At 45.8% G+C, this 13,424-nt stretch overlaps 1 protein-coding gene across 2 annotated transcripts in view; it reads left to right on the forward strand.

Annotated features, from left to right (window-relative positions):
* The window catches only part of LOC8028618, a 74,931-nt gene that overhangs the window by 47,575 nt on the left and 13,932 nt on the right, over positions 1–13,424 (forward strand). For both annotated transcript variants that reach the window (XM_029972219.4, XM_040501199.2), the window contains exons 12-13: positions 2,872–3,271; positions 8,160–8,250. In XM_029972219.4, the coding sequence (XP_029828079.2) occupies positions 2,872–3,271; positions 8,160–8,250 (491 nt within the window). The remainder of the gene's footprint in view (positions 1–2,871; positions 3,272–8,159; positions 8,251–13,424) is intronic.

Here is a 13,424-nt window from a genome sequence, read left to right on the forward strand (position 1 = left end):
ACGGAGTGCAATAGTAATGCACATAAGTACCGTAAAATCCCGTAGGGCTGCCCAACCGAAATGAAGAGATAAATAGTGAAAAACATGAGGTGGGCTTCTTTGGGGATGAGATAGCAAAACTTTGTCAGAAATCACTGGTAAACACAGGGGCACCAGCCACAAACCACGTGACACGGGAAATGATACCGCAGACCACAGACACGACAAGTTCGCGTCTCACAACACTGTAAATACGGGAATTTGTGCAAACTACTGTGTCACGGGAAAGGATACGTCACACTGTGGATGCAGCAAATCTGTGTTTCACGGTGCGATAAGCACGCAGAAACTGGCTACAAACTCGCGTGTCACGGGAATCGATATTACACGTGCAAATCGTGGACAAAAACACGGGAACCAGGCGCGAACTCGCTCGTCGCACGTACCAGTACTGCAGGTCGCATAATTAATGCGATTTCCGTCGGGCATCGCACAATGTTTTGCGGGAATTGGGGAGGGGGCATTGTTTCGGAGTTTTTATGTTGGGGATATTTAGCCGGAAGAATGGGATGATGGATCTCTCCCGACAGGGCGCCCTTACGGGATTTTACGGTATACGCATTAAGGTAATTATTTGTAGGCTGTATGATTTGCACTATTTGGGAGGTAAAAATAGATTTAGTTTCCAAACAAACATTTTCAGAATACGGTTTGGCTTTTTAGGGTATCTTTATTCTTGTTATTTTATTTTTTCTAGTAAATATGATTTTCAGAACTATCTAAGGTAGGTATTTTGTGCCTAACCTTAGTATGGTTGGACGTTTGAGCTGGATCTATACCTACTGTGCAGAGTAAAATGCTTATACCTTTTCTTCTTACTGAATGCCTTTTGATGAAGAACGCAGGAACATTGCTTACCATCCAAAGATTATTACATCTGATGGCATACTCTGGAGCTGCTGTGCCCTCTGACAAAAGACACTGACGTGGCTCCATACTGGACAGATTAGAGATAAATGCTGGGCCATGCCTTCTATTGTTACAGTCGACTCCTAGTAATTGAATATAGCTTTACTCCAATTTTCGGTTAGTTTGAGGCAGGGGCGTGGTCTCGGCAATTACAAATGCAAGTCTATGGGAAAAAACACACAGTAATTCTATGTGTGACCTCTGGAGCAAATTATTTCGAAAAAATTTTTTTGTGTACTTGAGAAGTTTGGCAACTTTGGGAGCATAAAAAAGCCTCGCGATCATATTGGCCATGTTTAAACTGCACCCCTACACACTCTACCACTTTTATCTACCGTGTGCACAGTCAGGAAAAAAAGGGAACAAGAGTAGCGTGCAAAGAAGTCGCTAGGCGGCTAAGCCATGCCATGGCTGGCTGGCTGAGAGTGTGTGCATCGTGGTATCGTCCCCACGCAAATTGCAAAAACGAGCGTGGCCACGCGGCCCGTACGGCCAACAAAACTTTGTTTGAGACATTACCCAGACATGTGAGATGTTTTATCGACTGATAGTATTGATGTCAACAAACATGCCATGGTCTGTAGTCTGCTTTCAGACAAAAGACATTGTGCAAGTGGTTAGGCCTAGGAACGATCACGTCGCTTTCTGTGCCGAGTGACTGAGCGCTGCTGGCACAAAAACGGCTTGTGGCGTCACAAAGTACAATTTTGTGTTTTCTTTGGCCATGAAACTGCAGTGAGAGGCCCAAGAAAGGTTTGCTATTCCCAGAGCATAGTTAATGCTGCACGTCTTCGTTAGGGGAGCAATATACATGTCTCCGTTAGTCGAGGCAACTAAAAATCAGCTTCTCCCGGTGAGTAATAAATAAAAGCAACTGATTTCAGTGTTTTTTTCTTTCTTCAAAGTATCTTATGTTTAATTCAAAGTGTGTTGCTGTCCTTGCAAGCTTCAAATTATCAAGAGTTGACTGTTTTGAATCTGTGGATATTAAGAGCACGACATCATCGGATCGAAAGATGACAGAAAGAACACACCTCGTTGGCTTCATTTACAAATACCGACAGCACTGATATTTGAGTATTCAAATAAAGCTCTCATACCCTAGAACAACTTTCTATGACAGCTCAGTGTTTACTATGTTCAATGCATAGAACAACTTTCTATGTGTTAAAAATATGTGAATAATATGTGCACCTTTTTGTTTTTCTTTACATCTCGGACGTTGATGCGAGTTGTGTGTGTAGGGTGTAATGTGGCACGAAATGTGCTAATGCTGCTATTTCATTTCAAATGCTTGTAACACATTCAAACTACTTTGCTTGACCTGGCCACTCTGAGTCTCAAATTATTGAAATGAAGGACAAAAAGGATCTAGCATTGAAGGGGATAAGGGAGTGTACAAGCTCAAGCACGGTCCCCAGTACTCCGAGAAAGTTCCAGTTGCTCCCAAATGTCCGTGTTTCATACTAACTCGGGAAAATATACCTCTTGCTGATTGGTTGCTTGCAGCCATATTTATTAATGCATTATTTACTCAAACTGGGAGAACTTTTATTGGTGCCATTTGGCTTAGCTGAGCCACAATATTTTGTGTTCCACCGTGTGACTTCATAAATCGTAATAGATATGAAGTATACTCATTTGCCTCATAGTTCTTAGAGGTGTAATCTTTGTTCAGCTGCAGACATTTTGAATCTACCAGTGGCTTTACGGACCTCATTGGTTTATTCTTAACATTCAGTGCCACCCTGTGCGCAGGCGTTCCCACATGCACATTACCCTCTGCTAGGAAGCTTTACATATCGAGTCTATTTCGACATCTGTCCAACACTTCCATTGTCTATAAGCGGTGGGGGAAAGATTGAGGGTTTTTGGTGCACTAAGAACATCCAGTGATCGTGGACTCTTCCTTTCAATTTCCAGCTGAAGGATTCGTGCGTCCAGTGCTCCCCAGTGTTGCTAGACACAGCCTGTGGTCCGTCGGAAACAAGCCGCTCCAACCAGGGTTGCCAAGCCTGCCCACCGAGCCAGGACCAAGCCTTTGAGACTGGATTCCAGGCAACGAGCGGTGGCGTTCGCATGAAGATGGCCTGCCGCGGCTTGTCTGGCAGCAGCGATTCCTCTGTCTCGGTTTGCGGCAAGTCGCGCAAGATGGGCCACATGTCGACCTCGATTCCCTCCAGCTGGAGGAAGAACAAGCCCCTGGCGAGGGACCGCAAGGCCAAGACAGTCTGGAACCTCCCAGTCGTTTCCTGTTCCATCGCAAAACCCGAGGCAGTGTCGCAGGAGAATTTTCAGACAGAGATGCCCAAGGTTGCTTCAGGTACCGTCACATTTCACCCCCTGGCTTGAGTAGAAAGTTTGTTTTCATCAGTTCTTAAATGTCTTACCAGCGATTCATTTCAGGCATACAATTGTGAAATTTTGAACTCATGTTGCCTCAGATAATTATTATACTACGGTATGCTCACAATAATTCAAACCCTTCTATATCATACTTCTGGGTAATTCAAACAGATTTAAAAATTTTGATTGCCCCGTTTGTTCTCAATGTATTTTATAAGACGCTTAATTCGAGCGCCATTTTCATGTAATTTATACTTCTAGTTCTTGCGGCACCATCGAGCACGCTTCTTTCCGAGCATCGGTGCACTGCGGAGACGCAACACCTGCAGAGCTCGCTTCCGCGAGTGTCGTTTTTCTGCAGTTCACCGGTGTTAGGTAAGGAGTGTGACCAGTGGGGCTAAAGCCGGGAAAATATGAGCAATGAAACCGGGAAGGCCCCGCTGCTGTTTCTGAGCAACTTATGCAAACGCTGTGGCGTGATGGCATGGCATAAGTCCACGCCACAGCGTCCGCGCAAATGGCTATGGAAGCTGCCGCGCGGCGCCCATTTTCATCCATCTTCTATCCCCTGCTTAATGGTTCACAATAAAAAAACTATTTATTTTTTTTTTTTTTTTTTTTAACAGTACTGCAGACTGCAGGGGCGTCCAAGCAGGAGAGGTACATAATCTATAAAGCAGACAACACTTCTATGGAAAAACAAACTTAATTTTGTTTTGAGGTGCCATGTGCTCTCTGAGCAGTACTCGATAAACACCATTTTTGACGGATGAATAAACTTATGTCACACATTTGACCAGTGTTTCATGTGTGGCATACCTGCTTATGATTAGTAGGCCTGTGTAGAGGAAATCGTGAAATATCTGTTTTTCATATGTAGCCATCCAAACAGCGAATCACAATTTTATCTGGCATCATATTTAGGTAACATTTTGATAATTCAAACTTCTGATACTTCAAATAAAATTTGTGGCTTTCTGGAGGTTGAATTAATGAGAGTTAACTGTAATTACAAATCAAGATTCCTCAATTGATTTGTTAGAGGGCTCACATTTGTACAGCTGGCTTTTGGGCCTTCTTGATTGCCTTTCATTTCACACTTTTGTGTGTGAAAAAGATAAATGCGATTAAGTTGCTTGAAATATCCACATTTTGATTGTCACCTTTATTATGGGTGTTTTGAAGACACATGGTAACTATCACTATGGGTGTTATGTCTTCGGCTATGTTTATACCGTAAAATACTGGGGGAGCACCCACCTCATTTTCACTGAAAGCTGGATTAATCTAGAGGCAGGTGCTTTTCCTGTCAAATCGGGGAATTAACGTATAATTTGCAGAATTACCAAGTGTGGGAAATGTTAATTGTGGGTGCTAGTGGGTCCAGCACTGCATATGACAAGGTAAAGAAACATTACTAGATTGTATGTTCAAGTTTATTTGCAAGAAGCGAAGGTATCCAGGCGAGCTGGTCAGGAAACGTCACAATCTAAACGTTAAGGCATAGAGAAATAAAACGACAAACAAGACGACACCACCTCTCAAACATAGCTGGGTTTATTCGCGAGGGAGCCGCAATACATAGCCGTCCACATCGACAGGAAAGAGGAAAGACAAAAGGCATGCCGCTGCAAAGTTTGGTTGGAACCCAGCCAGTCAGACTGACAACCGCTTCAACAGCAGACACTCGCCGCTAAACCACCCAATATAATAATCTCCGTCAAAGCTATGTGAACCAAGCAAAAAACACCACCCCCCACCCTAATTGTTTGTTCCCTTCAAGCTCCCATACATGCTTCAAATGTCTTTGGCCCAAGAATATTAGTTTCTTGTCATTTACTGGGCTTCTGTAAATGGAAGTGAATGACATTCTGCTTGCTTTTCACTTAAGTAGTAGAGCCTCATATTTTTCATGGGACCTCAGTTAAGAAAATGTATGATGTAACAACTGATAATACTCCTGGGAACCTGTAAATGAGACAAGAAACATGTCTCATTGCAATTTATTTCTCTTGTATTTTTATGACTATGGAAAACTACCATACTTATTCAAATGTAGGTTGACTTTTTCTTAAAGCTGTTACTTTAAAGGGACCATGAAATGACCTTTTTGCTTTTGCCAGATAACTTTTACATTAAACCTTCAACGTTCACTGAATGCTGAACAGGCATCCGTTTTCGTCTCGGTTTATTAACTTCTACACAAAAAATTAATGAAATGTTGACTTTTTCTTTCTCTTCAACTGACCGTAAAACAAGGTGCTTCGTAATTTTGACGGTCGTGACATACTCTGGGACAGGAACTGGAAGTTATCTCGGCAGTAGGAGAATGGGAGCATTAGCGGCGGTGAGTTGGGGGTGCACCAATAGGTTTTACTGCGCTGATGGCACCGACGTATTTTCTGAATCGGCGCCTCTCATAGCCGCGATAGCCATGGACACATAGCAGCTGAGCGAAATTCAATGAGATATGTTGCGCTACAGCGACAGCATAAGACTAGTACCATACACCGGCATGCCTGTTGGGAAGTGCAGTAAGTCTTTTGGTGAAGACTCCAGAAGTCGACCCAACTGTTATTGTTGGTAAAAGGCAGACTGTGTCAATCGTTTGCAAAGCGACGTTGATGGAAACAAATGGCCGCAGCATTTTTCGCGGCCTCGGAGATGCAGGAGCGAGCCGACGTTAAAAAAGATACGTCTGAACTACGACAGTGTCAGCAAGAGCCACGTAAATACCTGTTCACACTCGGAACGGACGCACGCGTTTGATGGAAGTGCTGTATTCGTGCTGTTAATAGGTGCTTCGGTACCAATTTTTTACGATTGCAACTCGATACTGACGTGACACTCGGCAAAGGAAGGTTGGACCGGTATTGCACATAGCTTCCACGAACTGTTGTAGCTTGACAGTGACATTCGTGTCAGAATAAAAATGGCATACTAATAACAGAGTGTACATACCGTGTTACGAAGGTAATCCATACGGCGTTTATTTGAGCTCTATATCACACAAAACAAGATAGAATCGACGAGAGTCCCTTTTCGATGACAGTGTTCGTCAACATTGCCTCGGAAAACAAGGGGAAGAGATTGACCTCACCTCTTAATCTAAAATTGACGTCAGCGATCAAACTATAATACGGGAAGGGTCCACAAGGGTCGCGCGGGAATATTCCACTCAGCACGCCAGTTGCTCGTAGGCAGACAATCTTAGCCAAGTACCGTTGAAGCAACGCTGCGCCGAGTCGGAGTGCCTGCTAGGCCTATCTGCTGAGCTCGCTTGGTCGGCATTGGTAGATTTGTCGCCGTTGTAGCTTTTCTCGGGTATTTGTGGATCCAGCGTTCTTGCTCGTCGTGGTCTGTTTCAAGTACTTTTTTCTTGCTGCTTGAAGTCGAGACGCGCGAGAAGAACACCTAGAAAAATAAATGTTTGTTTGTCGTCGCGGCCAAGTAACTGAACGACGCTGTCGGCCCTACTGTAGTTGCTTCGTTTACCACACGATAGATGGCGCTTGGCTCTCAGCATTGTCAAATTTGGCAATTTTTGTCACATCTCTAATTATGCTACAAAATGTGGATCTGAATATTATTTTAACAAAACGTTTAGGAAACATTTGTCAACTATTTATTGTTTATAATCGCTGTGCTGGTGAGGTAGGCTGTTACCCAATAGGCGACGTGGATTCGGCTGACATTCTGCGGTTTCGCGGATGCATCGCAGTGAAAAGGCAGAGAGCTTTCAAGGGAAAGAAGGCGCAAAAGAGTCCGGTTTTCTTTTAAAAGTTCTATAGCGAAGAATTTTTTTTGGCTCCCTATTTTTGCGTTTTTGTGTTTCTTTTCACACATTTACGACGTGCGGTGGATGAAATTCGATTTCAGAATCGTTTCATGGTCCCTTTAAAGTGGGGGGTCGAGTTATAGCCGTAGCCAAAGACTGTCGACCTGAGTCAGTAAAATTGTTTAGCCCTTCGAGAAGCCAGAGGGTCCTCCACATGGGCCACTGCTCTGAGCACACTGGTGCAGAGCAGTGAAGTTCGACGCTATGGACTGCTGCAAAAGAGTTATGCGTGATTCATGTGCGGTGCACGGTTAGTAATTCTGAGCTCCACGTGAAATGGAACTAGCAAAAGTGGGAGAATGGAATCACCGAGCATGGCAGGCGCACCTGCATGTGATAGAGAAAGAGGCTGAAAGATGAACTGGCTGAGCCTTGTTCAAGATCTTGCCTGCCCAGACAAGAAGGCCATAGAGAGGCAAAGAGGTGAACAAAAAAAGGGGGGGGGGGGGGGGGGGGTGCGGAGCAAGACGTAAAAGGGCAGCTGCAACCAGGTAGCTCAGTGCAACATGTTAGCCATGTCAGTTGACAGGTTTTTTACGTAAAAGTCAGGGAGGCAAATACAACAAACAGAAAATTAGTACATACCTTGGGTGTTCTACAGGGCCAGCATTCATAAACATAACAGGCAGGAAAACATATTAACTGAGAAAGTATCAACAAGTTTCTACTAGCGACTCATAGGGTTTGTTTTTGTAATCACTTGTATGGCCTGTCCAGGTAGTCTGGGAATATGGTATACATCTCATGCTGCTTTCTTTATTCCTAGACTTAATTGTTTTAAAAGTTTGCTGTTGTTTTTTTAATGAAGTTATGTACACAACTTAAAATTTTTTTAAATGATTTGTTATTTTTTTAAAGTGTAGTGACTGTTATTATTTTGCAAGTGGTTACTCTGTAATCAAAGAAGCCTTAGTGGTATTTTTATATCCAAGTTGGTTGAATGAATTGACTCAATTCTTTCATTGCATAATTCATTACCTTGGGTCAAGTTGCTCTGATTTATTGATTCATGTTCTTGGATCCACAGGAATTGCCACTCCTCCAGTGAGAGACGACGCCTTCGTAGTCATTGAGATGCCTGAACCGAGCCACACTTCTGTCACGCTTGATGATTCTGAGTGAGTCTCACCAGGTTTACTGCAAGATTTAGGGGCATTGTTCTAACTATGTATTCCACGCACGTGCATATTATTTTTTTATTATTTCCACACATTGAATTCTGGTTCTGTACAAACACATGTACGGAACAAGAATTGTGACTTGCAAAGGCATGCACCAGCGGACAGTGTTTGCAATTGAAGAGCCCGTAACGGCATAGGTAGATTGTGGGAATCAATTGTCAGCACAGGGCACTGGGTTCTGGTTCTTGTTTTTCCTGCTTCTTTTTCTTGTTCTGGTTCCTGTTTTGTCGGGTACATGAATGCAGGGACACTTGTGCCTTAGTCTGTTATTGTTCTTCAGCTCAGCAGCAGACATTGTTGAAGTCTGCAAGCTTGAGCTACAGATTATGACATGAGTACAAATCCCGCCGGCCTAGATTTAAACTGACATTGTACCATAGATTGGTGGCCGGTGCGTTAAAACACGCTGTGTCATTCACCTGTAGCGCTCAGACTGATCACATTGACATTGACTGTTCAGGTTTTGATCTGTCAGCAAAGACAACGACAATGGAAGAGACCACACCCAGAACACTCTGTTGGCAATTGATTGTCAGATTGCACATGGTCTGCTAGATGTACTTCAATTTTGGATGATGTCCATGATACCTAATGATGCAAGATATTATGAGCTCTTTGTTTGGAGCTTCCAGAATGGCTGGCAAGCTTTTAGCTTAAATATTTATTACAAACATTCTACTCACGCACCCCTTCTTAGTGCATACCCAAGAAGGGCTTGGTATCAATCATGTTTGATTTTGCTGTACACAGCACTTGTACGAGGTGTTTTCAGGCTAAAAACTACTTGAATGAATTCCTGCCATTCCCATTATATATACTACTACTGTATCTCACTTGATGCACACAGCATTGCCAAAGGTACTGTGGCAAGAGCGTAACCCGAGCAGTTAAAAAGGAAGGAAAAGAAGGAAATCTCCTCTTACCCGGACCCTCTCTTGTGAACCCCACATTGATTTGCTCCACCTCGGAGACTAGCCTGTCACTCAAACTTCGTACAAAAGAGGCTTTTTTCTCTCTCTTGCCAGTAGCTTCTGCAGTACCGCACCCAGCTAGTGAGATAAAGTATCGACCAACACGAGGCTCTGACGTCACGCTCCTGCGGTGGCGCTGTTGTCGCGACGGCGCATGCGCAGATGCTTCACCTCGTGTGAATCTGGTTTCTGCGCTTGCGCAGTGCCCACACCTGGTGTGGGCAAATGCGCGCTTGTTTGTAAACAGTGTGTCGGTCTATACCGTATTTACTCGCATAATGAACGCACCCCTCCGAGGGGCATCAATATTTTGACTTTTTTTTTCCCCTCGCATAATCAACACACCTTTGATTTTAGGATCCGCAAGTCTCGAATTGCATCTAGTTTAGCTAGCCATGAAGCCAATTTCTTTATGCCACTACGTGGTCAGGCTAAGTCAAGCCAAGCCAAGCCGCTCTCGTAATGGCCGCATATGCGTCATTGCGGTAGTTGCGGAAGTGATCAACCATGAAACCGAGCGTTGCGCACACTTGACGAAGCTTTGGTCGAGGAATCGCCGAGCCCCAGACATAGGCCTCCTGCTCTGAAGCTTTGAACGTATCGTGGCACCCTCCGGTGGCGGGCAATAAAATGTCTGAGTAGTACAAGCCTGCCAAGGCCCCGCGGCCTCGTACAATAACAAACCTGTTCGGGCGGCTTTTTGCCTGTGTGCGCTGCTGTTATTTGTGCATCCTCGTGGTCGCGATTCAAAATACATCCGTAGTCATCACCGCTCAACGTTACCCCGGGGACCTGAGCTCGCCCCAAGCTAGTAATTTCTCCTTCGTCCAAGCACCTCGAAACCCATGCGCGGCCTTGATGCGTTCGAAACGTCACTGTCGGTGGTACTGTTGCATCGTCAACTGTCAAGAACAGGAAGAGCCCCAGAGTGAACTTCTACAGATTCCCATCGAAACTGTGCGAAGTCGAGCGAAGGGAACGATACTAACCGCCCAGCGCACTGAGTAAGCGAGACAATTGTTTTTCTCGCCCTCCAGGTGCTAAGGCACGGCCACTCGATCAAGCGGCCGTGGCATGCATCGAAACATGCGTCATGCGAATTTTACAAACAGGAACACGCTATACTGTCCGATCAGTTGAGCGATCCGATTGAACTATACTTCGGTTCAGCAGCCGATGCTACAAGTGCGAGCTGTGGGCTTTCAGTGACCCTGTCAAGCACGTGCTCGTGCAGTGCAAGCACTGTTCAGAGCCACATACTCGCGCTTGTAACTTCGGAAACGAAGTATACATCGAGCATGCACGCGCACCAATGCACCACAAAAATCAACAAGCATGTGCTGGAGGCGGAGCTCCTACTGCTGATCTTATGTTGCGTGAAGCTTACATCGCAGATGTGTAAGAAAAGCTGCATCAGCTCGAAAGGCAGCGTGCAGTCCTTCGTTTTTCTTTTGCCCCGGGTGGTTGGCTAGTAGACGCACAAGCGTACGGGCTTTTGCCTTTCTGTGCTAGCCGTGCAAGCCACTCTGGGTAAAACTTTGGTGCAAATAAAGATTATTATTATCATTGTGTTCGATGGTGCGTTTGCCTGCCTCCCTTCCTCCAACCTGGATGTAACGAAATTGATAAAAGTTTGCAATAATTCGTTATATGGAGGATTTCATTACATGCAGTTTTCGTGGAAAAACTCATAAAGGACACGTGGAAAGGAAGCGAAAATGAAAAATCCACGTGGGAAAATTCTCCGCGTCATTTATTTAGTGGAAAAGAAGTCTGTAAGCTTGGATTCTGTCTTTCGCGCGAACAAAGGCAGCACCCAGCGCTCAAAGGACACCAAAGCGTTTAGAGTGCTGTCGTTTTCCTGGGAGCCGGCGACCCGGCGTAATACATCGATGGCATCCAAGAACTCCCACGCGGTAGGCACCAAAGGCTGCTCGCCTTTGGTGGCAATTGGACAAGAATATCTGCATTTTAGGTACAGTCGCCGACCGATTATTCGGACTTCGCAGGGACCGAAAAAACGTCTGAATAATAGAGCAGTCCGAGATATCAGGTAATTGAAAAACTTGCCTTTATTATTCCAAGTGGGCTTAAAAAAGCTGTAAATAGTGCCTTGTTTCAGGTTACGCCTCCGTTTCCATTCGGCAACTTTCAGTTAGCTTGAGAATCGCTGCCTTCTTTTCTAGCGTTATGGTTGAGTACTTTCTGCGCTTCTTAATGACACATCGCGGCGGCAGAAGAACAGATGGGGCCATGACGTCCAAGGCAGCGTTGTGCGAACAAGATAAGAGGCGCAAAACCACGAGCGCAAAATGGCGACTTGGCGACGCGAAGAAACGGGAAAAGCAAAATGATGATGATAATGATGATGTTGATGATGACGTGCAGCTTAATGGAAAAAAAGGTCTAGCATAGCGTCACCTAGTGGTACGACTCGGGAGTACTCACGTAGCGCCAGTAGCTCTGCCAAACCAAGCCAATCCATTTGCAGCCAACATAGAATTCAAAATGGCCACTTCTTGATGGTGTTTCCTGCTGATCGCTCGCGACGATTTTGTCCAAATAACCGAATTTTTGGACTTCAAGCTGTCCAAACATTGGTCATGAATATACACTATTTTTATGGGGTAAGTCACGGTTCCGCCTTTAGGTCCAAATATTGAACAAATCTGAATTATCGGAGTCCGAAAAAAAAAATGGAGATTGCAGCGGAGCAAGTTCGTTAAATCAAGGTTATCCAGTTTGAGCGCTTCGTTACATGGAGTTCACAAATACAAGCGCTTCTATGAAGATTGTGTTGGGAAATTGAAAAAGATTGTTAAATAGAGGATTTCGTTGTATACAGGTTCGTTACATCCAGGTTGTGGTCGGTTTGCCTTGCTGCATACCCGACCCGGAGGAATAACACGGAGCCGACGGTTTCAACAACAAGAAACTACATTTAATGGGACATGGACGAGACGATTAACATGGTTACCAGCGGCGCCTGAGTCCAGGCGGCGACTCTCTGTGCACTGCCTCTGATACGCCTTATCAAGGCGGCGCATGCGATGTGCGTGTGGCTGGTGTGACGTCGCCGCCACGCGGGAAGAGTTTGGTACCTTTGCCTCGCAGTCGGGCAACTGCGCTGGGAAGCTGCTAGGGTGCCCACACTCCCCCCCCCCCCCCCCCCCTCAAGCTTCGTCCGGCATGTCGATGACTGAGACGTTGTGGGCGTCGGGGTGGATGCGCTGTTGGGCAGACTGACGTAAGTCTGGCCGGCGCCTGCTGGACGAGCGCGGCGGCTCGGTCAGCTCCAGCTTGTGGCTTGAGTTTGTTCTGGATCAGGGCTCCATCTTGTTGCTCTGGACCGCCTCTAGCAGGTGGCAGCTCTGCACGTGGTCCTTGATCCGAGCCAGCTGCTGCTCCAGTCTGTAGAGGGTGGCGACGGTCCATGGTTCCCTGGGCCGCCCCTGGTGTGCCGACAACCTTGGTGGCCCGGTCCAACATGAGACCGGCCTTCGTGTCGTTCCGATGGTGGCTGTGGTGACGTTGTTGTCCATGCGCCAGCTTCGTAGAGAAACAAGGAAGCAGACAACATAAGGCTCAGTTGAGGGTTGAGCCTGACGTTATCTTCGCATGCACCCCTTCCAGAAAGTTTGAAATAACGGATCTGAGGTGGGTACACAATCTGCTCCCCCCTCTCTTGAAAAGGGGGCAGATCCGTGGAAGTAGAAAACTACCCCCAAAATGCGAGAGAGGCAAAGCCAAGGAAACACACAAAAAAAAAAAAAAGTTCCTCTCTCTTTGATGTTACCGACGTCGCAGGTTATACCGCCGCCTTGGTGGAGACAAGGGGTTTTCTGGAACGGACTGCCGCCAGTGTCGTTCCGGTCCTGCCAGGAATCTTCGTCTTCTGCTTAATAAAATCATTTAAGGTCGGTGACATGAACAGGTCCGGTTTCCTCACTAGACTTACAGTGAACTAGTTTGTAAGTGAGTAATGAGCACTTTTCACGCACGCGAAACGGGCCTTCCCACCTGTCGGCGAGGGAGGCTGCGAAGCCTCGAGCGGCGTCACTCAGTGGGTGAGTACGCCGGAGTACAAAATCTCCCACCTCGAACTGCAAGTCGCGTCGCCCCTGGTTGTACTGTTCTGCC

The sequence above is a fragment of the Ixodes scapularis genome, unplaced genomic scaffold (genome assembly GCF_016920785.2).
Source record: "Ixodes scapularis isolate PalLabHiFi unplaced genomic scaffold, ASM1692078v2 PGA_scaffold0__279_contigs__length_252992795, whole genome shotgun sequence".
NCBI lineage: Eukaryota > Metazoa > Arthropoda > Arachnida > Ixodida > Ixodidae > Ixodes > Ixodes scapularis.